Source organism: Anoplolepis gracilipes, chromosome 17 (genome assembly GCF_047496725.1).
Source record: "Anoplolepis gracilipes chromosome 17, ASM4749672v1, whole genome shotgun sequence".
NCBI classification, from domain to species: Eukaryota; Metazoa; Arthropoda; class Insecta; order Hymenoptera; family Formicidae; genus Anoplolepis; species Anoplolepis gracilipes.
In genome coordinates, this window is record NC_132986.1 from 5,573,383 (window position 1) to 5,600,785 (window position 27,403).

Genomic DNA, 27,403 nt, shown 5'->3' on the forward strand with positions numbered 1-27,403 from the left:
TTTCTTTTTCAAGTATAAATTTGATTTAATAATAATAAATATTTATGAAGTATTTAATAATATTTTTACATATACATGTATAATTTTACAATATATACTAAACTGTGATTAGTGATATGTATGTATTATTACGATCATATCTGATTTTAAAAATAGTGTACGTGGAGGACAGTATGGACTGGCGAAATCCGTCATTTTTGGAAGCTCTGACGGCCGAGACGTGTATTCTCCAGAAAAGAGTGGAGGCTTGTAAGAGCCACGTTCTTCTGGTCACCTGCTTCGACTCCTGTCCTCAGCAGCCGACAATGGCCGAAATTAAAATCACCTAACGTAGACTTAGATCAGCACGCACGACCGCGTGTTGATCAACAATCCCGCCCATCCACCTACGAATTTAATCGTTGAAACGAGACGAGCGAGGTCGCCGAATAGAATGAAATAAATTAGCAGAGAAATGACGTCGATGTCGCTCGACTCCGTCCAGTAGTTGTTAATGATATATTGTGGTCACCGTCATCGTCATCGTATGTCGTCGCTATTGTTAAGCTTAAAATGATACTAGCAAGATTAAACGAGAAATAAAGAAACATAAAAAAAATCTCATACCGAAGTATCGCACACGTACACGCACACGCACGTGTCTTATCGAAGTTATATTATAGAGTTCTAGCAAAAAATGTATTCGTGTTAGAGATTTCGCGGTTGTTCAGTTTCAACGATGTTTCTCAGGATACAGGATAAAGATGTTAAATAATTCTCGCGTCTTATTACGTAGTGACAGGAGTAAGTCAGTTTCGAGGATAATGTTTGTGCCGCGTTTATATTGGCATTAATGGTTTTATGTACGCGAGAGTTTTGATATACTTTGTTTTCACATTTTATTAATCAGAGTCATTTAAAACACTATCGCTGCCATACTGTCTGACTGATGTCATTTATAAGAGATAGACTTCCGACCTAAAAAGACTGCCGGCCAACCGGCCAAACTGCGAATATTCATCGGGAACAGTGACAAACAAAACAAGCGAATAAAACTGTCGCGATAGACTAGAGATATTTATCTCAATCTAGAAACAATATAACACGCGTCCATATTCGTGATCGAGTCAATCAACTGCGGATTATAAGACAGTCAAATAAAAATCGAGAAAATCGATCGTAAACGTAAATTAGCTATAATAATACAAACAATCTCGATTATACAGTATCAACAATTAAGATCGTCTGCAATGTAGAGACCAGCGAGTGGTTAAATTTTTCTTTCTCCATGATATCAGCGAGAAAGAAGAAATTCTGCGATGCTAGTTAATTTAGATTGTCGATGGAAATGGATTCGTAACAATAGAAGTTAGATGTTAGTAGTAAATGCAAATTTTTTTCATTCAAATATCAAGCTTCGATTTTGAGGGGAAGCCAAATGAAAGCAATGGGAAATTTGCGGTGAGTGAACGAGTAACGCACTGCCAAAATAGTGCAAAAAGAAATCTTTTATACCATTAACGATCGATCGATTAACAAAATGCGCCGTACGTAATGTATTTAACACACGCACGTTAATTCATGATATTATCGTAGCTTTAATCGTTATCAACAGTTACCGCACTTTATAGGGTTCTGTAACTCACTTAGAAAGACACGAATGAAAGAAAGAAAGAACGCATGGACGAAAGAGAAGAAAGAGAAGTGAGAATAATAATAAATCATAAACTTTTGCTAATCGTAAGAAATGTTCACGCGAGTGCTATTGAAACTTATGAAAAAAAAAAGAAAAAAGAAAAATAGGAGAAAGAGGAAAAAAATGAGAGGCCTAACTCTCTCATTTCCTGTGAGAATGTTATACGAAGAGAAGACGTCGAGAGGATATATGTAAGTACAGGCGGAGGTAAAGTCGAGAAGAATAAAAATAGACGAGATAAAAATAAATCGGCATGGGAGTACGTGTAGAGGAAAAGAGAGGAAGGGCAGAAACACAGTGGTATTCTAGTTTTCTGATGCGAGTCATGATGGACCGATATCGATGGAAAAAAATACGACTCGTTTTTCTCGTCCTAAATTGTTATACCTTGAGGTTTATGCATGATACACACGTATATGTATATGAATATATAAGCAGCACACGCATACAGATACATATACACACGATGCAAAACAATATTGTATGTGAATATCGACGCGAGTAAAACACGAACACGAACGACTGATCATCACACATATACATAGACACGTATTTACATTCGGCATTTAGCATTAAATGCGAGCATCTAAAAAATTTCAAGTTTCCAAAATGTAATATCTCTAATATATAATTTTAAAATCGCACAGCGCAAAGATTGCTACGAACTAAAAAATATTTGATAGTCGCATTTAGTGTTAAGCACAAGATGTAAATGCGAAGGCACAAATGTCATTTTGACAGATTCGTGGAACAACAGATTGCCGATCGGTAAACTTGTCCTCCACGGGTGGAAAGTAACAAAACCAAGTGACTTCGTGTCGCCCGGCGCTAATTAAAGAGATCCTACACGTTTGTTTCTTCATATCTCGCTCATCAACGACCAAAGATGAGTTCGCCGCTGAAATCATCGCCATTTCTTTATCTATCGATTCCTTCTGTTAATAATGAATGTTCGATATACATATATTGTTTGTCGCAAGAAAATTACGATGTTTCATGTTGATCGATTACTCAAATTGTTGCGATCAGCTACGATAATTATTATACGTATAATATTCTATTCGCTAATCTTCTCAAGGAGATTACATCTAGGAAGTGAATTTTTATTTCCGTCGTTTTGAAAATCGCGGTAAATATCCTTATACATAGTTTATAATGTTAAAATTCATGCATATAATGTATTTGTTTATCGTCGCGTGTTTGAATTCAATCTGAGTTAAAAACATTGCTAAGAGCGTATCAGTCCGTCTGCCGTGAATACAACAGTAATAATAACGAATTATAGTGATAGTAATTATTAATTGTAACTAGCGATCTACTTCCACTTTCCACCGGAAAACATGCGTCTCTGTATCATAGTACTTGTATGATATTTATATTTTATATGTACAAATTAGTCATGTAATTTCTTGTAATAAAGATCAATTTACAACGTGCATCTCGGAATTATTATCTTCCAGATATCCTTGTGAAATTTCAGTTGCCATATACATATATAAATCATTAATTATTTTTATTATCTTAATTATCTTTTGTTTCAATTGTAAAAAAAAAAAAATAATGCAAGAGAAGAAATTACGTATGTATGTACAACATCTCACTTTTAACGATACAATATAGAATGAACTTCAAATTCATTATTTTTCAAAGTGACTTACACCACTTTCAAAATAAGCGGATCACATACCATCATATACTAAACGAGAGCGACCCTGACAAATTCCTGAGACAATTTATTGGGATGTTCTAGGCCGCGACGTAATTCTAGGCGGCGTATGCGAATGTAGGTCCACCTCCGTTTATCTGTCGACGTTTATACTTTGTTTCACAACGCAAAACCGCACGCGAAGCTTTGCGTAAAAGACGGCCAGATGAATCGCATACTATCTCGGAGAAATTGCATGACAGATAATCGAGCGTAATAATAGAAGGCGTAAAAAAATGTGGAGTTGTATTAAAAATCGGAGCAATTTTTAAATGTCTATTTACCTTAATACTCGATACGTAACAAGCTGACTTATTGTAATAGCGTCATTCTTTTTAATGATAAGATTACGATTATGATAAGTAAATAATTATTTCTCTCTTACAATTATTTATATAATGTTAAGTTAAAATTAAATGCATTAGATACTCGAAATTGCGACAAAAATGTAAAATATAAAAAACTCTGATAAATACTTTATAGATGAGAACAAATAAAAATCTACGTGAAATTTATCGATTTTAAATGCAGAACGCGATGCAGTCAGAATACAAAGTAATGGCTCGAAAATCATTGCGTCAGCAATGTCAGCCAATTTAGCTGCGGGATGCATAACCTTGCAGCTCAATTATCTTAGTCGTTGATAAAATACGATTATGGTCGCAATTAAATCCTTAAAATCCACACGAGCTGATTACAATATATATTACGTAATAGCGTAAATCTCGACATTTGAATAAATCGTTCGAAAATACAATTGAATCAACCATAATTTCACATGCAAAAAAATACGTGGCATAAATGCATCACTATTGTTAATTTAAATGATGATAATGCTTTTATCGTGCGTTTTCACACGACGTACATAAAAAAGATGTACGAAGATAATAGTATTCTGAATATTTCTGCACATATATGTATAAGAATTAAGATATGCTAGTGATTATTAAACAATTAGATCCGTAAATAAAACGCTGCTGTCAGAAAAATGCGCAATGTTTGCAATTTTGTTTTGAATAATAAGTTATAATATGATTACGCAACTGTGTGTGTGTGTGTGAGATTTCCGCGTCCACCTCTGTGAGACTTCATAAGAATGCATAAACATTTCTCATCACTTATTCAAGGTAATTAAACTTCAAAAATGTCTTTCAATCAACAGAGAAAATAAATTTAAAATATAATATTTTATATAATTCAGACAAAAATTAAAAAATTCATCAATTTGTTCTTGATCTCTCCGGTATATTTGTAAATGACTTGACGATAGAACGTCATCACATCAAATGATCATTGTACGTACGGTACGAATAAATTACAGATAGCAAAAGAGAAAAGCTGAATAATTACAGATATACTCGATATACAGATATACTTGCACGTTTAGTTTAGTAGCGGCTGGATCGAAGCGGTGTCGCGAAATTATCAGCGAGCGCGGGAAGTGAGCGTGACGTTTTATATATTCGGGACGATCGCGCCGGTCGAGGAGCAGCGGCGGGCAAAGACGATTAGGGGGCGGCAAGAGAAGAGACGTCGTGGCCAAGTCGAACAGTAGCGTTAAGGCAGTCCGAGAGAATGGCTCGCGGCGCAGTACGCTGGAGCGTCCTGCTGGGCCTCGCGCTGGTCCTGATCGCGCCCTACACTGCTGCCCTGTCTAAAAATGATCTATACCAATATACAGGTCCGGGCGCATTGGCCCTCGAAAGCGATCCGAATCGGATGCTGATATCCGCAGAGACGATCCTCAAAACTCCCATCGTTTTCTACGATAAAATCTACAACTCTATATTCGTGAGTACCGTAAACGATTTTTTTTTTTTTGATATTGTTATCTCTTTCAATGCTTTGCAAATTTTCGATCAAATGCTTGTTTGTATTAAAACAGTTATTTAGATAGCAAAATACTTTTTGACTATGCGTGACTTTAGAAAATATAAAGTTTATATTTAAATAAATTTTTGTTAATATTACTGTGTGTTATGAAAAAAATCTTCATTCATCAATACGATAGCAAGAATTGTAGGAAAATTACAAATTTAATTAATGCTATAATTTACAGTTAATTTTAATCGGTTAATCGAAATCAGCATATGAAGTAATTGCATGCAAATGACAAATATATTAAAAGAATGAAACAAGAATGTATACAATGAATTACGTGTACATTCTTTTTTTTCTTTCAATATATGAAAGGACATAATGAGTGTACATAATGAATATAATTTGTCTTTTTAAACAAATAAGAATGTAACCTACAAAGAAAAGTCTTCTTATAATTATCATAGCTTAATTATGAAACATTAACAATTCTTAATATAATAACTTACATTACACGATGTCAACCTCTCTCTGAGATCGTATTCTGTTTTTTATACAAACAAATTTATTAAGAAACAGATTTTAAGAAGCACAAAATTATTAAAATCAACGATAATAACTTAAATAAAATATATATATTTAAATAATTATACAATTTAGATTAAAAAACCTCATTAATATACGAACACAAATTCTGCTATATGGATTTGTAAATATGAGTGCGCAGTGAAGTTATTATTAGATAGCCTATTTTTGTATTTACGTTTGTGTAAACTGATCGTCAGTGGAAAATATTATTCGAGAAAAAATATTCTTGATAACTCGTTGCAAATGTATGTTATGAACAATATTTTTACAACTATTTGCAACTAGATATTTTTGTCACTTTATACGACTTGATATGATTAATTCAATCTTGTCGCATGCATAAATCAATCATTTTATTCTATTCTTACCTTGTATAAAGTATATCTTTTTTTTTACTGTGATTTTCCAAGAAAAAGCTTTGCTTCTAAAACATAAAATACAAACTTGGTTAGTAAAATTTTACAGAAAATCTTTTTTTGCTGCAATTTTTAAATATTTGTTATATAATTTACATTCATGTAATTTAATATTATAAAAACATTGTATAAGCTATCATAAATCGTCGTCGTGATATAAATAATCGTGACATTAGTAGTGAACAACTCATAATACTGTCAGTTTTCAAAAATCAGTAAACAGCGAGGCTCGAACACTGACGGCAAAAATCGATGGAAAGGGAAAGATCTAGAAGAAACCTCTCACACGAAATCGAGTCTAAATTTTGACGAGCACTGTTGAGACCCGATATACCCAGATGTATTTATATCCGCGAATAAAGATGTATTTAATTAACTCGGCAAATCATTGTTACGTTACCCCGCCTTGCTTCGAATCGTAGATTTCTTTCCTTTTTCCCGGTAATATCTTTACAATTGCAATTATAATTTTCAATTAAAATTTCGTCGAATTAAAGTAAGAATAAAATAAAAACCAAAATTTTTTCACCTCTTTATATATTTTGTTAATTTTTATCTTTAATACTAAACAATTTCGTGAATGTCAAATTTACGTAAAAAAAAGATTTACCTGACCTCACTAAATTTATTAATGAAGAATACTAAAAAATGACATAACGCGCGATATCTATCTACCCTATTTTTCTGCACTAGAAAAAATTAAAAAAATTTTGTAAATGACTCACAAAGTCATTAATAAGAAGAGTAGAATGATGTTATGCACTCTATACGCGGTATTCATTCATTATTATTAGTATTATTAGTATTATTTCATCTCTCTCTACAGGGCTAGAAAAAGTTAGAGATTTTTGTTGGACATCTCACAGATTAGAAAACTTAGTACAGTTTCTCCACGTGACGAACTTCAATTTACGCTCCGGTCTAGAAAAAGTTCCGAGACGGCGAGACGAGCGGCTAGGCGTAATTCCTCGGTTAATATCAATTTGTCGCGTGGTAGACAATGACGAAGCCGCGCGCGCGTTTGGTCATTCTCTCAATTCGGCTTGCGGTCTCTAATCCGGTCAACATCTTCTGGCATGACACGAATTCATTGCATCGCGTTTGCGATGACGAACGAGAGTGACTCTCTAGGCGGTACAATCGCGCTTAATTGCGGCGGACGCGCCGCGCTGCTCATCGCGCACAATTTACGAGGGCCCGTTAATTCGTATGAATGAACGAGCGAGAGCGACGCGTGAACCGGAAGACGACTCAACGCGCATCCAGACGATGCCAAGACGAGACGCACGATAAGATTCCGGTAGTGTTTACGCGCCGAAAGTTCGGCCGTAAGCGAAAGCGTGTCTCGAGGAGGTGCACGCTATAGAAACACAAGAAAGCGATTATAAAGGGCTTCTCTATAATTTGAATTAAATGTGTCCAAATATTGTTGAAACTCAAAATAAGACATTTTTTTATTTAAACTAAATAAAACGTATTCTAAATTTTTAATGATTGCGACGGCTTTTTTAGCTTTGTACATTACATGGTAAAAAATGTGTTTGAAATTATAAAACATAAAAATAATTAAAAGCATTTCATAACCGTATATTTATATTTTACGAAATATTCACTCAAATAGACAAATATGCTTCTAAAATTTGTCTGCTTGGTTAAACATCCATTAAGATGTCTCTCGTATTTAGAGCTATTCTACGATATATCCGAAGGTCATCAAAAACGCAGAGAGACAATTCCGGCCGTTTCCTTGTTGTAGCCACGAGAAAGATATTTAAATCTTGATACGCACTTTTGAGTCATCGCGCAAACATAGACAGCAAAATGATCAAGCAATCGTAAAAACCGGCATCTAGAAAAGTCTCGCAGGATACGTCGTGTGATCTAACTTTTCCACGAATTATTGTACTACTGCGGAGGCGGCGATATGAATGAACATTAATTATGCGCTAATCTTGCGCAGATTAAAGCGAAGGATTCATCTCCCTGAAGCAATTTATTGCGAATCAAGGTGCATGAGCTCATACGTGGAAGCGTTTATGCATTACGCCTCCACGAACCAATGTTATCAACATTTTCTCGAGTGGAAAATAGTTTTCCTATTGAGACTATACAACCTTGGTTAACAGCAGGGAGTTTATCTTTAATAAACTATGATCAATCTACATAATAAATGTATTCAAAAGAATACTATGTCTTTTTGAGTTTTAAAAATATATGTGTTTTTGTGTGTATGAGTAAATATCGAAATATATAATTACATCTGTTATTAAAATGTATTAAGAATTAACTGTGTGTATGTGTTTTTTAATTCATGACAAGATTATGTTGACAAAGCAATTTAGCGATAATATTCCATTTCATTTTACATTTTACATTTTACAATATATCCATTTCATTTCATATTTATATATTTTAAGCCAGACTATACGTAATAGGAGCTTTCAAATTTCAGTACCAAATTTCATTTTTGGATTAGCATGACTTTCGCAGTCACTGTTATCAAAGCATTAGATTCATGATCCGTCGTGATCCGTTCCATTCATCGTGTTCCGTCAATAATTCAAGCGTCCGCAAAATCATCGTCACATTATTGATGACGTGCGTACGTGTGCCTCGCTTAGGGACGCGCGTCGAGTCGAATCACACGCAGAAACTCGGCCGGCTAGTCAGCCGGACGGGCGTAAAGTATAATGACAGATAATTGTGAGAGACTAGGCGGATTAAGAGCCTAGAATGGGAGATTCGATTTTGCAGGTATTGCAACAATATGTGCATCGTAATCGTATCCTTTTACATTACTGTAATACATGTGCACTGAGCGCGCAGCATTATATACATAGTTACAGTTTGCATTTTTCGTGCATCAAAAAATATAGTTTAAAAATTTAAAAATTCACGACATTATTCTTCCCTTTTTCTGCGTAGAAATGAAAATTAAAAGCGGTAGATATGACAGAGAAAAAGAACAATTTTTAATTTGGTATGTATTGTACGTTTTTGACGTACATACATTTTTATTTTAAACCAGCTTCGCAGTTTCAATTCATTTAATGCCATTAAAAAAAAAGTTATAGTATATATATATATATAATTTTTTTAAGAACACGAAGAATATTTTTTTAAGAAATAAGTATAATATATCTACAAATATTTTATTAATGTTTTAGAAATAAAAAGCGCGCAAAAATTATAATGACTGCACTATTGCTAACAAATGTTTCACAATATCAATCGTAAGAGTTGCATTAACACAACATAAGATTACGAATATATTAATATCTGCCATTAATCATGATAGCTTTCCACATATTAGTTGTTGCACAAGGAAAAATCATACTGATGAGTTTTTAGCACTTGTTCTTTATGACAACCGCACATTTTATTGTAAAATATTTGTATTTTAAAACTAACATTATTTGACTCTTTGGTTTTCCAAAAAAATATCACATTGAAAATAAATTTTACATCTTTGTGATATTCTTTACTTCTGTGGTCTAAATCTGAATTTGTACAAAAAACTCAATGAAAGAAACTACTCTTACTATACTTAATCAAGTGTTCGTATCAAGATACAGTGTAATACGACAGGCAGTCTGCGATGCAACCGCTATGCAATTAGCTTTTTCCCACATTATTTAGCGGAGAGAATTAATGGGAGGAATTGTAAAATTCCACTCCCGATTCTTCTAAATCGGCTCTGTTGTTGGCTTCGTCATCGCCGGCAAAATCCAATTAAACTCGTCACGAAATTCTCAATTAATTTCATTATCATTTCTTCCGTTTCTCCAAATTTCCTTTCTATCAACTTCCAATTTCATTATCACATATCTTGTCATAATCTTGAAATTATTCATAGCCATAAAAATTCAATTTATATTTGTAGTTTTGTAAAAGAAAGTTGCTATACTCATTTTTTACAAATGTATTTCATGTTTTCGTTTGCCTTTCTCGATTCAGCGCGCACATTTAGTAGGCAGACAGACATCTTTGTAGGCGTGCAATTTGTTGGAAATGTCGAGGAAAGCGAGCATGTCATGTAAAACTAGCCAAGTGTAATTCAAGCACGCAGGAACTTCCGCATGCAAACGCAAAAGCAGACGGCAGTCAACTAATTGACGAAAATTTTGCTTCATCCATTATAAAAGAAATTACGTAAAAATTAAAAGCTTTCACAAATTTAAAAGTTTTAAATCGTTCAAAAATAATGTAATATAATCGATTAATAAATCAGCAAACAATAATAATCGAATAATAATCAGTGATTTATTGCACTATTTTTTGCAAAGTATTCTGCAAAATATTGTTTTTCACATAAATTCAATATATCAGAAAGAATCTCTTAAAAAAATTATTTTTGCTGACTACTTCATAAGTAATGTTTGTTTATCATAGATATATACATATTTCAAAATAAAATTTTAAATAACTTATTAGCAGGACAAACCATGTGTAACTTTTTAAAATGATTCTCTATTCTAAAAAATATAATAATTTGCTTTAAAGACTTATTAACAGAAAGGTAGTAATTTCTCACAACTTATATTATTAATATTTATAAAAATTAATCAAGAGGTAAAAGTTTATAAGTAGTAGATTAAGTAGTATAGGATTTTTATACAAAAAAAAATGCTTATAAAACTCGTATATCATGCGATTCAAGAAAACTGATTCCGACATTCCAATGGAGCGCTTCCTCAGGATAGAGTCTTAGCATATTATTATTATTATGCGAGCTCAGGTCAGTGACAAATCGCGATTGACATAGATGTATATCACGAACAAAGACGGTCTACTTAGAAGACCTGCCTACACAACAATCATCTCTATTTCGTCGTTTATCGTCGACGATTCGTAGTCATCAAAATGATTGCGGCCGATTGCGCGATCGCGTTAGCGCGTGCGGCATGCGTTACCGAAACCACCGCCGCACCATCACTCTCGCCGTCATCGTTGATTCGCAGCTGCTACTATGTTACGACAATTGTACATGCACCAAGATTAGCGGCTAACCCCGAAGTCTCGCGATTAGCATACGAATTCGACGCATTCATCCCAACGTATTGCACGAATGAGGCGCTCAATAGTGCTTATGCATCACCGAGATGCATGGAAATTCGTTTCAACGGATGACAGATTGAAAAGATTTCCCATCACAAGTTATTATGGAAATCACAAATTATTGTGCATTTTTTTCTCACACATTATGCATGCTGTGATCCACAGCGTGTTATTTCGACAATAAATTTTTTAACGAAGTTAGAGACTCTATAAATAACACATTCCAATTATTAATCACATTTCTTTGTCCTGTTTTGAGATAATATAATTTATAGTCTCAAAGCTCATTTCATAATTAGTGTGACATTTTTTATATACATATTGGTATCATCATACAATATACTAAATATAATAAATATATAAATATCAAACAAAAACTTTTAAACATTCCGTTAAAAACTAATGATTTTAAGAGTAAAAAGTAGAATATAATTAAAAAACATAAGTTTAAAGCTAAAAACATTTAAGTAAATAAATATGTATGTATATACACGCAATACATATCAATTACGAGATGATTCCCGATAAAGAAAAAAAAAAGACTCAAGTGATTTTGTCAGTATAAAAAAGTTCCGCATTTGATATTGAAATATTCGTCGATGTGAAAGCCGATCTCAAATTATTTCTGTTGAAATACTAGAACGTTATCGACGGTATCAGAAAGAGAGACGGCAGCTAACACGGATTCCTTCTGTTACTTTCACAGGCTGTGTTATCTATTTTCACCGTTTTTCACCCATATGTGTGCGTGTGTGTCATTGGCTCGGCTGTGACCTATGACCTCGACGATAGCCTCGGCGGTGATAACGAACCGAACTTTCCCACTAGTTGACTTACGCGAATGTCACAACGTCCAATCATATAGACAGGCTTCGGTGGGACTATCAATACTGGTTTGACATTTCCAGGCATCGATTATTGGACGCCTCGATGACCGATGTTGATTATCAGTCTATAAACTCACGTTATATATAACAGGATGAATAATATTGATTGAATATCGGAAATTGGAAGACTTTTGCCTGTTTGTTAATTGCAATCGTATTTAATATGCGGAAATGAATGATATTCTTGATAACTATAAAAAAAACTTAAGAGATTTTCTAGTAAATTTGTTATGTACAAAAATAATATTTCTCAAATGTAATTGAAATAATATTTATATATTATAATTGATGCATGCCACATTAGATTTTTTGCATAAACATATAAAATCTAATTTATTCAGTTATTTCTTTCAAATATTCTTAACAATAATAAATTTAACATATTCTAAAATAGTTTAATAGATAGAACTTACCATAAATAAAACTTGATTTTATAAAAAAAGTTATTAAAAATAATGTTAGAATGAAATATAGTCAAAAGCTTTAATTCATATCTAAAATAAATAAATTATTTTGCTATGTAACAAAATCATAAAACAAGTCTAATATCAGACTAATGCCGCAATAGAGATTATTACTTTGTCGCCCTAATTCGTGTCAATTCACTTGAATCGGGTCGCTTGTTAACGATGCGCTTAAGAGAATATTAAATTCGATGCGGCGCCCGTGATATTAACCTCACGTGAAAACAATATGGGTCATTTGAGCAAACGGACATTCCAACTTGGACTTTGAGTGGCGCATAAGAATTAACATTCATGAATCAGAACGTGGGAATGGAACACGAAACCATACTGGAGAGATATAAAAATTCGTAAGAGATATTGAGAGAATGAAAATTTTCTGAAATTTTCTAAGTTTCAAGTATTATTTTAAATACTTATAGAAAAATTTTATTTATTTATAATATTACTTATAATATTATAATATTATAATATTGTATATACTTATAATATTATAATATTATTTTCCTTTTAAAAATCTATCCTTAAAAAATTGATAATTAACAATATTAATTAACAACAAAAAATCTTAAATTAAAATTATTTTAAACTTTCATTCAAAAATAAAATAGCAAAATAATAGAAAATACAATAATTGTATAATATTAACTACATTTTTGTTAACTCGAATTAATTAATAAAACGTTCAAAGTGAGTAATGTGAGAACCACATTTTTTCTCAGCACAATATTTGTGTAAGACAGTTGCACCGCTCTTTTGGGGAGTTTTAATTTTGTCTTAATGACAAGTCGCTTCTTATGGAGAAACAGCTGCGGCCCGACACTGCACGAGGAGTGCATCGTGTCGAACATGAAGTAAGAGTGGCACGTTTAGCGCATTTCATTTTAGCCAATTGACGAAACAAGTCAGCGGCCCCAGTAAGGATAACATGACCGCGTCAACTGCTTTTTTCCGCTTTGAAATGGTACCAAAGAATAATGAGGAATAATTCGAGTTTTTATTTTTCGTTATTCTTAGAAAGATCAATATTTTTTTGGAGATTAAAGAGTTTTGCAATGTAAAGAAATAATGCAAAAATATTTCATAGACAATAAATTACATTTAAATATTCCATCTTATATGTATAATACAAAGATATAATTAATTATAATAGAGATTTAAATCTTTAAAAGATTACATATATACATGTGCATGTGTGCCAAATATTTCTCCAGTTATCTATAATTATATCCAGTGTCATATTTAAAAAAAATTAACACAATACTATTAATATTCTCGAATAATGCAACTATTATTTTTTTGATTTTCATAAAGTTTTCCTAAAAAAAAAAAAAATTATTATTATCCTGCAAATATATCATTGTATATTACTTTCACCGATTTCTTTACAAAGATCACGCACTCGACAATATCATTGATATTCCTTCGCTACTTCCGCAAACACGACGCCTTCTTCCTGATCGAGCGTGTCGTTGGGTGAATGACTTCTCAATGATAGGCGCTAACTCATTAACGTGCATGCATGTATATCGTGCGACTCGCGTCAACTAATGACGCAGGGTGCGGGCCCTATCCCTCTCTCCTAATTATGTCATTGTCGGATTTCTCGCTGACAGCTCGTGCCGACGATTTACCTGCTGACCCGCTGACGCCAACCTTCTGTCATGTGCGCATCATTAGATGAGATTTGATTTATTGTCGCGTGCCGGCTGTGTACGCGAGTGCAACTCTTGGCGTTGCAATTAACGTGATAATACCTCGCTGTAACTAAAGTAAATCGCGAGCAAAAAATTCGCATTATGAAAAAAAACGCGTTTTTTTCGGTGCTGCTTTAAAGGAAAAAATGATGTCAATTAATTAATAAAAGTAAAATCATCGATTTAGAAGAATTAACAGACATTTATTATGCTGTAAATGTGTGTAAAATTACAACAAGTTTTAAATATGTCAAAAGTTGTAATTTTGAACGCTCGAATTAATTTTTTATTTCAATGTTTTCAGTTCTAAATAACTGCTATAAGTGAAATTTGAACTTTTAACTGTACTTAAATAAATGAACCTTTGGAAATTTCTCTCTCTCTCTCTCTCTCTCTCTTGGCCTTTTCTCTTTCTATAAATTCTATCATTTCACTATATAAATGATCTAATTTTTCAATACGTCTGAATTCTCGTTAAATATGTCGTTAAATTGAAGCCAGAGTCACAGATCGTATCGGTTAATGAACATCAATGGAAAATCGGTTTCAGGTAAATGGAAATGGCGTTCTTTCATTCGCGAGAGCTATGCAAAGATTCTTCAACATTGCGTTCCCTCTCGACGATCCAGTAATCGCGCCTCTCTACACACACGTCGACACAAGAGCTTCGGGAACAGTTTATTATAGTGAAACTGATTCTCCCGAGATTCTTGCTAGAACCGGAGGATTAATTCGAAGCGCCTTCAAGGATGCCATTAGCTTCGTACCTACGCACGTCTTTTTGACTACCTGGGTGGATGTTGGTTATTACAATGAACGTAACGATAAGGCAAGTTGTTTGCACATTTCGAAAAAAATTTTGACAGTCTTCTCTCTTTCTCTCTTTGTTGTATTTAATATTATACGTCTTTCCACTATCACAAGGAAAATAAAAAATTTAATAAACATGTAATAAAGTTTTCCAAGGACATGAATAGCATTCATCGAGAGTCTCGCCTTTCAGGTGAATACTTATCAAGTTGCTATATCATCCAACGGTTCGCATTCCTTTGTTGAACTGCTATACCCGGAAAATGGTATACAGTGGATTCAGGGTGAATCGCATCCCAGCGGGCTCCCGGATGCCAAGGCGCAGGCAGGATTCATGAGCGAGGGCAAAATGTATACCCTGAGGGGCTCGGGCACCGACCAAATTCAGAATGTCGACAAGTGAGTAATGGGCAAAGGCGCCGACTGTATTCACATACGACGCATTCATGAGTCTTTGTAATTGTTTTTAGGTGGTCGAATGTAAATAGGCCTGGCCAGTGGCTGTTTCAAGTCGGTCCCCTTGAGGAAGGCGAAAATATAAAGACTCCCGATAATATTGAAGGTAATACGGAAAAGTCGGATAATATAATAATATAATAAAATAAAAATCAGATAGTATAAACAAATTTAAAATATATAGATATTTATTTATAAAAAAAATTATTAAAAATAAATTAATATACCTTTATATATAACAAAACTGAAAATGGTTCTATATTTAACATTTCTAGCTCATGAATATATTATAATTTGTGTAAATTACGCGTGCAAATTAGATATTATTCTTGCATCTCATGACGTTGATTATAATTAATATACGCTCTTAGATACTATGACTCTGCATCAAGCAGCCAGCTGTAGGACAGGCGCTACCACTTGTCATAGCAAAGCGACCTGCATCGATTATGAGATCGGATTCTGCTGCAGCTGCAAGCAAGGTTATTTCGGCAACGGGAAATCCTGCCAGCCAAACGGTGAGCTATTTATCAACGCCGATTGTTAAAAATTCGCGTTGCGAGATAAGACTGAGCTAATGGCATGCAAATGTAGCCTTTGAAGTATTCTCGAAACGGGGATAAAGAAGGAATCCTTCAACGTTCCCCTCTGAACTCTCGAAGCGCTCGCGCGCGGGACGCTTCGTCTAACGCGGACAAAGATACGCAGAGTCGTCTCGCGTAGAACAAATAGATATATCGCAGTAAGTAGCTGCGTTTGCTCGAGTGCGCTCTCTGATCTATTCATAGTTTACGAGACTGATTCTTATGACTTCCACGGTAACATCGTAAAGACAGCAATATTCCTTGAAATGAATCGTGGTTCTTTGATGATCACGTTGCAACTGTGCATGTTAAAGTATCCCTCCCTGCATATGATAATTGCATAAAAGAAAGATGCAACACTTTCTTAAGAAAAGCAGAAAACTGGTGTTATATCTTTCCAAATGTTATTTTGTCATCAATTTAACAATAGTGTAAGAATATAAATAGATTACTTTGTATGACGCATATGACGTTTCTGAAAAATAAATATTTCGTATACATATAAAAAAAATGATTAACATGAATAATCATAAAATTCGTTAATAAAAGAAAATTAATATAATAGAGATTTAAAAATATGATGGCCTTTTAACTAAAAAATATAATTTTTAGATGTGCCTCTTCGTGTTATTGGCCGAATAGCTGGCACGCTTAATGGCGTGGAATTCCCTTCAAGAGATCTACAATGTTACGTGCAAACCAAAGATGGACGAACGTACACCGCCTTATCAAGAGTGCCTCAAGAAATTGGTGCCAGTTTTCAACTTCTAGGCAATTTAGGCGGTGTGATCGGTTGGCTGTTTGCGAAACCTATTAGCGACACTGAAAATGGATACGAACTTACAGGCAAGTACTTTGTATAAAAAAATCTTCAAAAATCAATTTCAATCATATTACAATATAATATCGTAACAGGTTTTAATCTCTTCATGCAGAGAAAGATAGAGAGAGAAAGAGAGAGAAGCAGAGAAATAATATATATATAATATAACAAACTATGTAATAGTTTTATCAATTTGTTTAAGAAAAAATTATACGTGTATATATATATATATATATATATATATAATTTTTTTAAAACAAATTAATAAAACTGTCTATTACATTATATATATTACCGATGCTGAAAAAAATAATAAAATAATAAATTTTTCGATTATAAAAATTATAATCAATCGCGGTTTCTAAATTTTGATCTATAAGAAGCACGATTATAAATATTTCGATATTGTATTCTGTTATAATTTGAGGAATTCATAAAATTTACAAAATTATCGAACGCGGTAACGTTTACAATTAACAGTTATTCACACGAGTGTGTCTACGTATAGGTGGTTTATTTAACCATACGGCAGAGCTAGTTTTTCCATCAACCGGCGACAAAGTGACAATACGTAGCAATTATCTCGGATTGGACGTCTTCGGTCAACTAAAGATGGAAGCGGACATCAAAGGTACAGTCCCGCATCTCGAAAGGGACACCAGAATGGACTGTGGTGATTTTGACGAGCTCTATACTCGCGCTCAATCGGGGGTGATTCGTGCACAAAGCGAGCGTACTTGCAAATTACTGCATGGTGACGGAGACGAGCGGGAAATCGCCTTCACGCTAGATCAGATAATTAGCTATCAGGAATGCCCGTATGGTATCTTCGATCCTGAAGATGACACGACCAGATTGAAGTTTTTCAGAGGCGTCATTACTTATGAGGCTACTGAGGGTATTATACGATTTGCCATCAACACCAAGATAACGCCTCTCGAAGAGGAAGATCCGTGTATTCAGGGACGACAAACTTGCGGTGATCACAGCTCTTGCGTGATCGATGGGGATAGTTTCAAATGTGTGTGCAACACAGGGTGAGTATTAATTTTTTTATAAAATTGATTTACAAACAAATCATTTTTAAAGTAGATATTCAAAATCTCTTCTTAAATATATGTGATGAGTCTTCATGAAAATATATTATTTCAATATTGGCGTTAATATTTGTGTGTACATCCTTACCTTATGATTCTTCAAGTAGATATTAATAATATACTGCATTTATTATATTGCTCGTAATATATGTGATATGTGAAAAGGTATCAATATCTATACGAAGAGGATGGAAGTGCGATTTGCGTAGACGTGAACGAATGCACGGCCGGTAATCACATGTGTTCTCCGGATGCTCAATGCATTAATCAAGAAGGCAGCCACATGTGTCAATGCAGAGCTGGTTTTACTGGAGACGGTCGAGTTTGTGAAAGTATAACTGCATTTGTTTTATAATAAATTATTATATCATAAAATCACAATTACCGTACCGTGGTAACATTTCAAAGTCGATCAAGTTCTTACTGCTGATAGCGACGAAAATAATCTTGACATCTGATAATAAAAATTCTCTCTATTTTTAAATTAATTTCAATTTTAAAGATATTTAAAAATTCATTTCGAGAATAAAATATCTTCGTATATATAGCTAAATATTAAATTAAACTAATCATCTCTCATTGTCAGTTCATAACTGTATAGTATGCTCAATAGTATCGAATTGTATATTTGAAAAATTTATTTATTTGTAATGTAGGATTGCCATCTTGCGAGGATACTCGCTGCGGAGATTATGAACAATGTGCAATGATTAGAGGTACACCTACCTGTGTCTGTATGCCTGGTTTTGAGGAAACAGATCAAGGCTGTTATCCCGCTCAGCATGGTAAAATGTTTTCAGATATAATAGACTGTGTAGCAAAAAACAGCTGATCATCATATCATACTTTTGTTGACAAAAACAAAAACTTTTACAGTACCCTGTAATGAGGAGGATAACTGTTCACCTTATGGGCTTTGCAGCTTTGACGGAAATAGGCAAAAGCACGTTTGCGTGTGTATGCCCGGTTACGTCGGTAAGTGGAGAGTTCAAGAAAAAATCTTTGCCTACCGTTAATAATTAAAAAAAAGGATTTTAAAAATATAAAAAAATATATAAAAAATCCTATAAAATATATATGCAAATCAATATAAATTCAAACCACTAATATGAAAAATTAATATTATAAATATTTTAGCGCAAACTAAAAAGCTTATAAAAGCTTTAGAGCTATTGATAGTCCATAAGAGATGTTCATTTTTAATTTATTTTGTTATTCATAATTTCAATTGTCGCATATTCTTTATTCATAACGTCGGTTATCATGTATTTTAATTTTAATATAAATTTTAAGACAATTTGAAGAATAAAGTAATTAAATTTAAATTGCAAATGATAATCAAATATTGGTCACACGATATAGCGACGAGTGATCGCTTTAAATATACATGACCACAATGCAATATGTAGTATTTTCTCTCTGTTATTTATATGCGATTATTTACAGGCGATGGATACACGTGTTACTCTGAATCCGATATCACCACCACAACAGACGAACCGCCGCAACCGCAGTGTCTGATTGAGATGTGTTGGTGTCCAAGCGGTTGGGAATTTCACAACCATGCCTGTGTAAGGCAAGAGGGAGAGTCTACAACAGTTGATTATCGAGACTGTAAGTTGCACGAAAAGTAATCCAATAATCGGTGTATCATACTTTTTTTTTATTTTTGTGAAACGTGAAAGTTTTTAGCACGGATTAGATCAATGCCGATTCTCTACGTTATTCGAATACGCATCATAGCATGCTAGTACGCATATGCATCATAGCATGCTCTGCATGGAAGGATTATACGTGTTGATAATTATTTGATTGCACAATAATAAATTAAGTATTAGTACGATTCCTTTTCTATTGAGATGTATTTGTATCATTAAAAAAAATTAAAGTCCTCGGAAAAACGTAACAAACTAAATTTTAAATGTGTGTATTTAGAGATATTTTAGATAAAAAATATCTATGTAATAATAAAAGTAATATTTGAAATCAATACATTAATATATGATAAACCATAAAATTTAACAAATTAACTGGAATAACAAAATTAGAAATAGAGCCAGAATAGTAATAAAATACATTAAAATCTATTTTATTTAATTATACTCAACTATAGCTATACTAGTATAATAGACGTTAATAGGTTCATTATAATCAAGTTATGGCAATGTTCGTCGATTGAAACATCACGTTCACATTTCTCCGAGGATCGTTCAATTAGAACGCGACGCGAATACTAAAATGCAACTGAGAATTACAACAATTTGATCAACAGTTACTTACAAATAAATAATTGCATGTGAATAAATTAACATGAATAAGTTGAACTCTTTCCGCGACGCGACGATGATCAATATTTAATAACAAGCGTGATTACGATCATTACGTAACGCGACGAACATCGTTCGTCGATGCATAATGCGTTTTAGTATCGGCACATCCGCTCCCGGAATGCTTCGACGACGTCTGCATATGTCCCGTGGGATACGATTACGACCATTTGGAACAAATTTGCGTTCCGCTGCCAGGATACCACCACGACACGATGGGTCCATCAGGCTCTAACTGTATGACGCATTTACTGCTTGGCTTTAAGCTATTTATGTTTATTAATGAGTCTCAAGTCCTTCTGAATGCTAAACTCGTGATAATAACGCATGCTTTCATTTCCATATGATCGTTTTAATTTCATTATATATTGTGCGATATATATCTTCTATCTCACTAATTAATCAAAATGCTTGCGAGCTCATAAATTGTTCGCAAATTAAAAGTAATATTTTTATAACGAAAACGAAATTGCAGATAATGTAATGACAGTGTGTTAACAACATAAACCTGTTTTACGAAGCTCAATGTGAATCGCTTGAATTTGCGAACTCACGTCCCAAGGTTTTTTGGAAAGCAGAAAAGTGTGAGCAAGAAAGAAACTTGTTCTACAAATAAGTGTACTCGAAGTTTCGCTATCTTCCAAGTCCTTAAACTCACTTTCAGAAACTTGCGACGCGCAACCTTTTAGTGAATAGTATGACAGAAGATTATCTCGGAAAATTAGGAAAGATGTCTGCAGCGCGTGCAATTCCCTCAAGAAGAACTACAAGATCAAAGTATTCAAACGTGACTAAAATATTCTAATTTCATTAAACATATATTTTTTCTTTAATATTTATGTTGTAAATAATAGAGTATAATATTTCATCTTGAAATAGTCATATTATATACAAACATAAAATATAAAATGATTTGTGTGATTTCAAAATATTTATTTTGCTCCGAAAATGCTTTTGATATTTATTCAAGATGCTTCAAGCTACAAAATAGGTTTTGACATTTTGATGATTGCGATAAAAACATCAACTTTAATATTCTCTGAACGATATTTTCTTTCAAAATTTTCATCTCACGCAATGTTGTGCTCATGAGATTAATTCTTCGTAAAGATGTATAAAAATAGCATGTCCCAGAATCGCTGATATATCTGTCGAAACAAATTCAGAGATTTCGAGGTATCTTGCAGCATATGACTAGCAGGAAAATTATTCAGTAATTAACTCGTAACTCTTTATTGATCAAGACGTGTTCTTAACATCGCGAAATCTAGCCATTTCCATTAAATTTTTCGGTCTCGCTATCGGGACAGCCAGCTATCGTCACCGCTTGCCGTGCAATGTATCATAATCGCGCACACGCTTGTGTCCAGTATCTTGCAACGTGGTGAACAGGTGTCATCCCTACGCGCAATGCATCTACGTGACGAGTACCGGCGATTACGAGTGCCGCTGCAACCTGGGATACGAGGGCGACGGTATGGAATGCACCAAGACAGGTACGTGCAAAATGCATCTTGCATCTGCATTTAGTAAGTTAATCAATAAACGACAACCAAATATTATATTTGAAAGAAAGTGCACTTTTAATTCTTCGATATAATATGTATAATTTTAAAAATTTTCTTATAAATAAATTCATAAAAAATATATTTTTACAACTGTAAAAAAAACTTTTTGAATCTTTTGAATCCCAATGCTTTTTTTCAGCAGTTTATAAATCGTTCAAAATTCAATATTTTAATATCTTATTTCTCAAAATGCTAGTGCGCTTTTCAATGCTCGCGTTCAATAATTATATTTTTCCTGAGGAAAAAGTCTAAATTATGAAAGGAGTGCGGAGGTATGTTAATAGTAACACAACGATACGATTTTTTCTTTCTTCTTCGCGCAGAGATATCCTGCTTGGAAGTGGACGTCTGCGACCCCAATGCGTCTTGCCAGCACGAGGAACCGTTAGCAAAGTGCGTGTGCAATCCAGGATATGAAGGCGATGGAACAACATGCAGTCCTATCGGTGCTTTTATTATCCTTATTTTTTTTTAATTTTTGTTTCATTCATTCCGCGCACGATGCGCTTCGGAATGTGAATGCCATTTCTTTCTTTCTTTCAATCGGCGATTTCCACTATGCATGCATATCGCCTCTTTTACATATCGCATTATCATGTAAATTGAGAAACCACACACAATTATGAGCTTCGAACTCTCGATTTGACTAGTAATTGTTTCAGACGAATCAAAATCATTGTCTTTTATATCGCGATGTAAGCTGCATAATACGAATGGAAATGTGCCAAATTAACATTCTGTCTGGTGACTTTCTCGCATTCTAGATGAGTGCAACGACAATTCGGAATGCGAAGAGAATGAACGATGCACCTATCATCCCATCAGCTCGCGTTATGAATGTACCTGTAACCCCGGATTCAGCTTAGTGGACGATCGATGCGTGCTATCAGATTGTTCGACGAATCCTTCTCAATGCCACGTCAACGCGCAGTGCATATCGTCCAGCGACGGTGGCTACAAATGCGTCTGCATAAGCGGCTATCATGGCGACGGTATACGCCAATGCGTGGAGGATCATATCGGCTGCAATGTTTTGAATAACTGCGGCCGAAACGCAGTTTGCGGATACAATCAAACATCAGCGAATTTCGCCTGCATTTGTCAACCGGTGCGTACAGATGCGTATCATAAGTCACATCATATGGGATAATCAAATTTGTTATCACTGTACGTGTCGTATACTCGTACGTGCTACATTATGCCAAATACTACCAGTAAGTGAATACACAATAGTAAATGAATACAGCGCGTATAGCGTGTGTTTTATTAAATGAGCCTTAAACATTATTAATTAAAAATTGGCAGAATCTAACATGTGACTATCAACTTGAGAGAGAAAGAGAAAGAGTAAAATAAATTTATGATTAACTGAATACTCATACTTAAAAATTTTATGTGACGACAAAACAAAGAATAAAGATGTAAATTCAGAATACTTCTCGGCAATATTACGCCATCTCTCTTGACGTAGCTTATTGATAATGTAACACACGAATAATCGTAATTTCACTGCCTTTAGGGTTACTACGGTGATGGTTTCACCTGCCTTCCACATATCTCGTGTAAACGCGATCCGAATCTCTGCTCTTTGGACGCAACATGCGTGTCGGCCGGTGAAAATCAATTTGCTTGCGTTTGCAATGAAGGTTACATCGGTGACGGTATGAACTGTAAGCGCCGGCCGAGGCACGACTCCAACTTTTTGCTGGTAAACCAAGGAATGGCTACGCATCGGATACCATTCGTGCCTACGCAACAGAATCCAGGAAATCCCATCTACATAGTTTATGCGCAAATGGCGATTGCCCTAGATATCGATTGCCTCAACGGCAAAGCTTATTCCAGTGATATAACTGGTAATTGCTCGTTTCTATTCATAAGTTGATTTGCTCTGAGTTTTAATACCATTACGACACGTTAAAATTATTCTACACTTGTATATATAATCATTACTTCACAAAATAATACTACTTCTATTTTTAATAAAAAAATAGAATTCTATGATATTAACATATTACTTAATTGTCAACGTATTAAGAAAGTAATTGAAAACAATATAAGAACAAGATATTTTTGCAAATAAAATCGCAATTCATCTATTCCGTAGGTAACAGAATAATTGAACTATCTTACAACGGATCGATGGCACAAACATTTATTCCGAAAGTTAGCAGTCCCGAGGGATTGTCGGTCGATTGGGTCTCAAGAAACGTCTTCTGGACCGATTCAGGCAAAAAGACCGTCGAGGTTGCTAGTCTTATAACAAAGAAACGCAAAGTCCTAGTTTCCGATGGACTAGACAATCCAAGGGGAATAGCTGTTCATCCATATCGGGGGTAAGAATATACAAGTGCGGAGAAAATCTATTTGCAAAACATTTTAGTTTCTTCAAATTATATTTCAAAATCCGATCTCACTATCATTTCTGCATATATTTGCATTATGACAGCGATAAAAGAAGATATTAAAGATATTAAAGAAGGCTGTCTTTGGTCTAACGGCGGAACGTAAATTAATCATTGGGAACTGTTTAGGGAATCTTTTAAAAACAGAAAATAACAATTATTTGTCCACCAGATCCAAGAAGGAGAAAATTATGAAAATGGATTTATTATTAATTGCTCAAATAGTCATATATAGTATTTTTCGAGATTTATATTTTTTATATGTCTTTAAAATAAAATCAGTTGCACATTCATGTGTTAAAAGATGGATAGTAAATATAGAGAATATGATTTTTTGGATCACATAATATACAGAATGTTCCATTTTGACACTAAAATATAGGAAATATACAATAGAATTTATAGAAATTACAAGATTTTAGAAAAAAATGTTTCAAATAAAAAGTTATAGGATTTCAAGTAAAATATCAATCGAGTGGGGATTTGACGATTTGATTGAGGAGAAAGAGTGATTTTCCTTTGACAACAAGCCGTTAATTAAAACGCATGAAAAGAGAGTCGTACACGAGCCAGCGGTTCGGATTGACATGTGATGGTTGAGTGCAAGATTGTAAAGCAAAAAAAAATTATTTGTATCGACCAAATTATAATTAAACATTCTTATTGTTAGTTAAATCCTTTTAAATGTCGTGTAAATCGACTCGATTGGCGCGAGCGCGTCATGGAAGACAATACATTTGAAAAGGATTGAACTAGGAATGTTTAATTATAATTTAATCGGTTCAATATTCTCTTCGCTTTACGTCTCTCGCTCAACTGTTTTATTCGGACCACCAGCTCATGTGCAATTCTCCTTTCATGAGCTATGTTTTAATTAACGACTTATCGTTAAGGGAAAATCATTTGTTCTCTTTCAAACCGTTCGATCAATATCTCACTTAAAATCATACAACTTTTATCTGAAACATTTTTTTCTATAACCTTGTAATTTCCATACGTTAGTGTCAAAATGAAACTTTGTATATTATATAAATAGAAAAAAAATCATATTCTCTACGTTTACTACTCACCTTTCAACACATAAACGTGCAATTGAGTTTATTTTAAAGATATATCAAGTATAATACAAAGCTTGAAAATTTCATATGACTATTTCAATTAATAATAAATCTCAATTTTCATAAGTTTCCCCGGACTTGGTAGACAAATAATTGTTATTTTATTGTTTCAGAAGATCCCATAAACAGTGATTAACCCAGTGATTAATTTAGATAACTTTCGCCATTAGATGAAAAATGGCTTATTTTTAACACCCTCTTTTCTTCGAGTTTCTAATTGCGAATTATTTTTCAAAGACGCCAACTTTCTTATATTTTCTTTTATGTCTACAGATTCTCTTAAACAATCTAAAATTAACTTGTATAAATAAAAATAACAAAACGCGCATGTGCTAAAATAATTTCACAAATTTTATAATATTAATAATATTTCATTAAAACATCTATATTTAAATTTTTGAATTGTAAGATTATTAATGTATAATTTTGTAAAGTTTCCGAAAATTTTCATAAAGAATATTTTTGTTTCAGGAAAATATTTTGGTCTGATTGGTATCGCGTTTCTCCAAAATTGGAGTGGGCTAACGAAGATGGTACAGACCGAGCAATCTTCCTTCAGGGTGATTACGTTAAGCTACCAAATTCGTTAAGTATTGATTGGTCGACGGATGAGCTCTGTTGGGCCGATGCTGGGACATTTACGATAAGTAAATATAGATTTTTATCACATAAACACAAAAAAGTATTCTATTAATCTTAAGCAGGAAAATGTCTGATGACATAATATATTTTATTATTGCAAAACTTGCTATTCTAATAACAAATGATCTCTTCATCTTAGGCTGTATCGAAATAGATAGCAAAAAAGTCAATATCGTCGCTAATGAACTTACTTATCCATTCGGCTTGGCAATATCTCAAAATTATTACTATTGGACTGACTGGAAAACGTAAGACAATAAAGCATTCACGATAATCTAAAGGAATGATATAAAATCCGAAAGCTCATATATCACGCTATTTACATTGCAGACACAAGATCGAAGTCGGCATGAAAACTAATGGCGAAAGACGCACACCGTTATCCGTCCCGCCAGGTGGAAGCGGAAAACTATACGGCATTGTGGCTGTTCCTGAGTCATGCCCTAGAAGTAAATTTCATTTTCATAAATATATTTCTTGATATAAATTTTGCCAGTCGAATTTTACCAAAAATAAAATTAATAAAATTTGTAAATGTTTATTCTCTTTAAAAATAAATTCTGAGAATTTAATATATCGTTCAAAATTTCATTAATATTTACAATTTAATATTTATTTGTTCGCACAGTAACCAATGTATGTCAATACGAGAATGGAAGGTGCAACAAGGATCAACTATGTCTACCAGACGGCCAGGGCGGCAGGACGTGTGCGTGCGCAGACGATGTGAAAGAATCTTGCACCGACTCTCGTTATCCGTCTTAAATCCGTCCTCGTTACAGAAAAAAAATAATGCAAAATTTTGTCTCGCACTCGATATTAGCTGATAAGAAAGCGCTCACATCGAGCTAAAAATAAGTAATCACTAGATCAAGTGTAAATTATGACATTAAGCTTAATATTGATTGATAGTCATCGACATCCTCAAATAACATCTACTTTTGTATCTCAGTCGCGATGCACAAGCTGTACTGCGATTTGATCTTATTTAATAAAAATGAAGGAAGCAGCGAGCGATGCTTTACAACGTAATATTCACGACTGATCATTTCCATCATTTTCTGGTTCCAAGCTTATTTGCCTAATTAGTTTTATAATTAAATACAAGAAGAGAAAACCCTGAAAGATCTTTTATATAAAACTGCTCTACAAGAATTAAAAATTATTACTATCATTGCTCAGCGAGGAATAAAATCCAATTAGCTACAACTACCGTATAATTTCTGCCTTTATTTCTCACATATAATATTAATGAGTTTATATAA

The 27,403-nt window shown here is 33.6% G+C and overlaps 2 protein-coding genes across 11 annotated transcripts in view; both read left to right on the plus strand.

The window, feature by feature from the left end:
- Window positions 1-3,612, plus strand: part of LOC140675269 (uncharacterized) — a 337,048-nt gene extending 333,436 nt beyond the window's left edge. For 6 of the 8 annotated variants that reach the window (XM_072909579.1, XM_072909582.1, XM_072909583.1 and 3 more), the window contains one exon: window positions 157-3,612. In XM_072909579.1, coding sequence (XP_072765680.1) covers window positions 157-329 — 173 coding nt within the window. In that variant the 3' untranslated portion in view covers window positions 330-3,612. The remainder of the gene's footprint in view (window positions 1-156) is intronic. The other 2 variants (XR_012048353.1, XR_012048354.1) reach the window with 1 other exon arrangement.
- A 1,303-nt stretch (window positions 3,613-4,915) lies between these two features.
- Ndg (Nidogen) lies at window positions 4,916-27,170 on the plus strand. 3 transcript variants are annotated; one of them, XM_072909081.1, is made up of 21 exons: window positions 4,916-5,171; window positions 14,859-15,137; window positions 15,312-15,517; window positions 15,589-15,680; window positions 15,946-16,092; window positions 16,771-17,004; window positions 17,490-18,018; window positions 18,244-18,410; window positions 18,735-18,863; window positions 18,955-19,053; window positions 19,525-19,692; window positions 20,505-20,642; window positions 21,776-21,901; window positions 22,297-22,419; window positions 22,738-23,081; window positions 23,493-23,829; window positions 24,081-24,309; window positions 25,968-26,143; window positions 26,278-26,386; window positions 26,469-26,587; window positions 26,767-27,170. In XM_072909081.1, exons 1-21 carry the CDS (start codon window positions 4,956-4,958, stop codon window positions 26,901-26,903), a joined length of 4,104 nt encoding a protein of 1,367 aa, XP_072765182.1. In that variant the 5' UTR covers window positions 4,916-4,955; the 3' UTR covers window positions 26,904-27,170. The 3 variants fall into 3 exon arrangements, with proteins under 3 accessions (XP_072765182.1, XP_072765184.1, XP_072765183.1); XM_072909082.1 differs by lacking the exon at window positions 20,505-20,642 and having other exon boundaries at window positions 4,917-5,171; XM_072909083.1 differs by lacking the exons at window positions 20,505-20,642; window positions 21,776-21,901; window positions 22,297-22,419.
- Window positions 27,171-27,403: the final 233 nt, after the last annotated feature.

Bases quoted from the DNA above. Each gene is read 5' to 3' on its own strand.
- Ndg (XM_072909081.1), top strand. From the start codon at position 4,956: ATGGCTCGCGGCGCAGTACGCTGGAGCGTCCTGCTGGGCCTCGCGCTG. The intron at 15,518-15,588 runs GTGAGTAATGGG...AATTGTTTTTAG, and splicing joins CAAATTCAGAATGTCGACAA to GTGGTCGAATGTAAATAGGC. The intron at 18,019-18,243 runs GTGAGTATTAAT...ATATGTGAAAAG, and splicing joins AAATGTGTGTGCAACACAGG to GTATCAATATCTATACGAAG.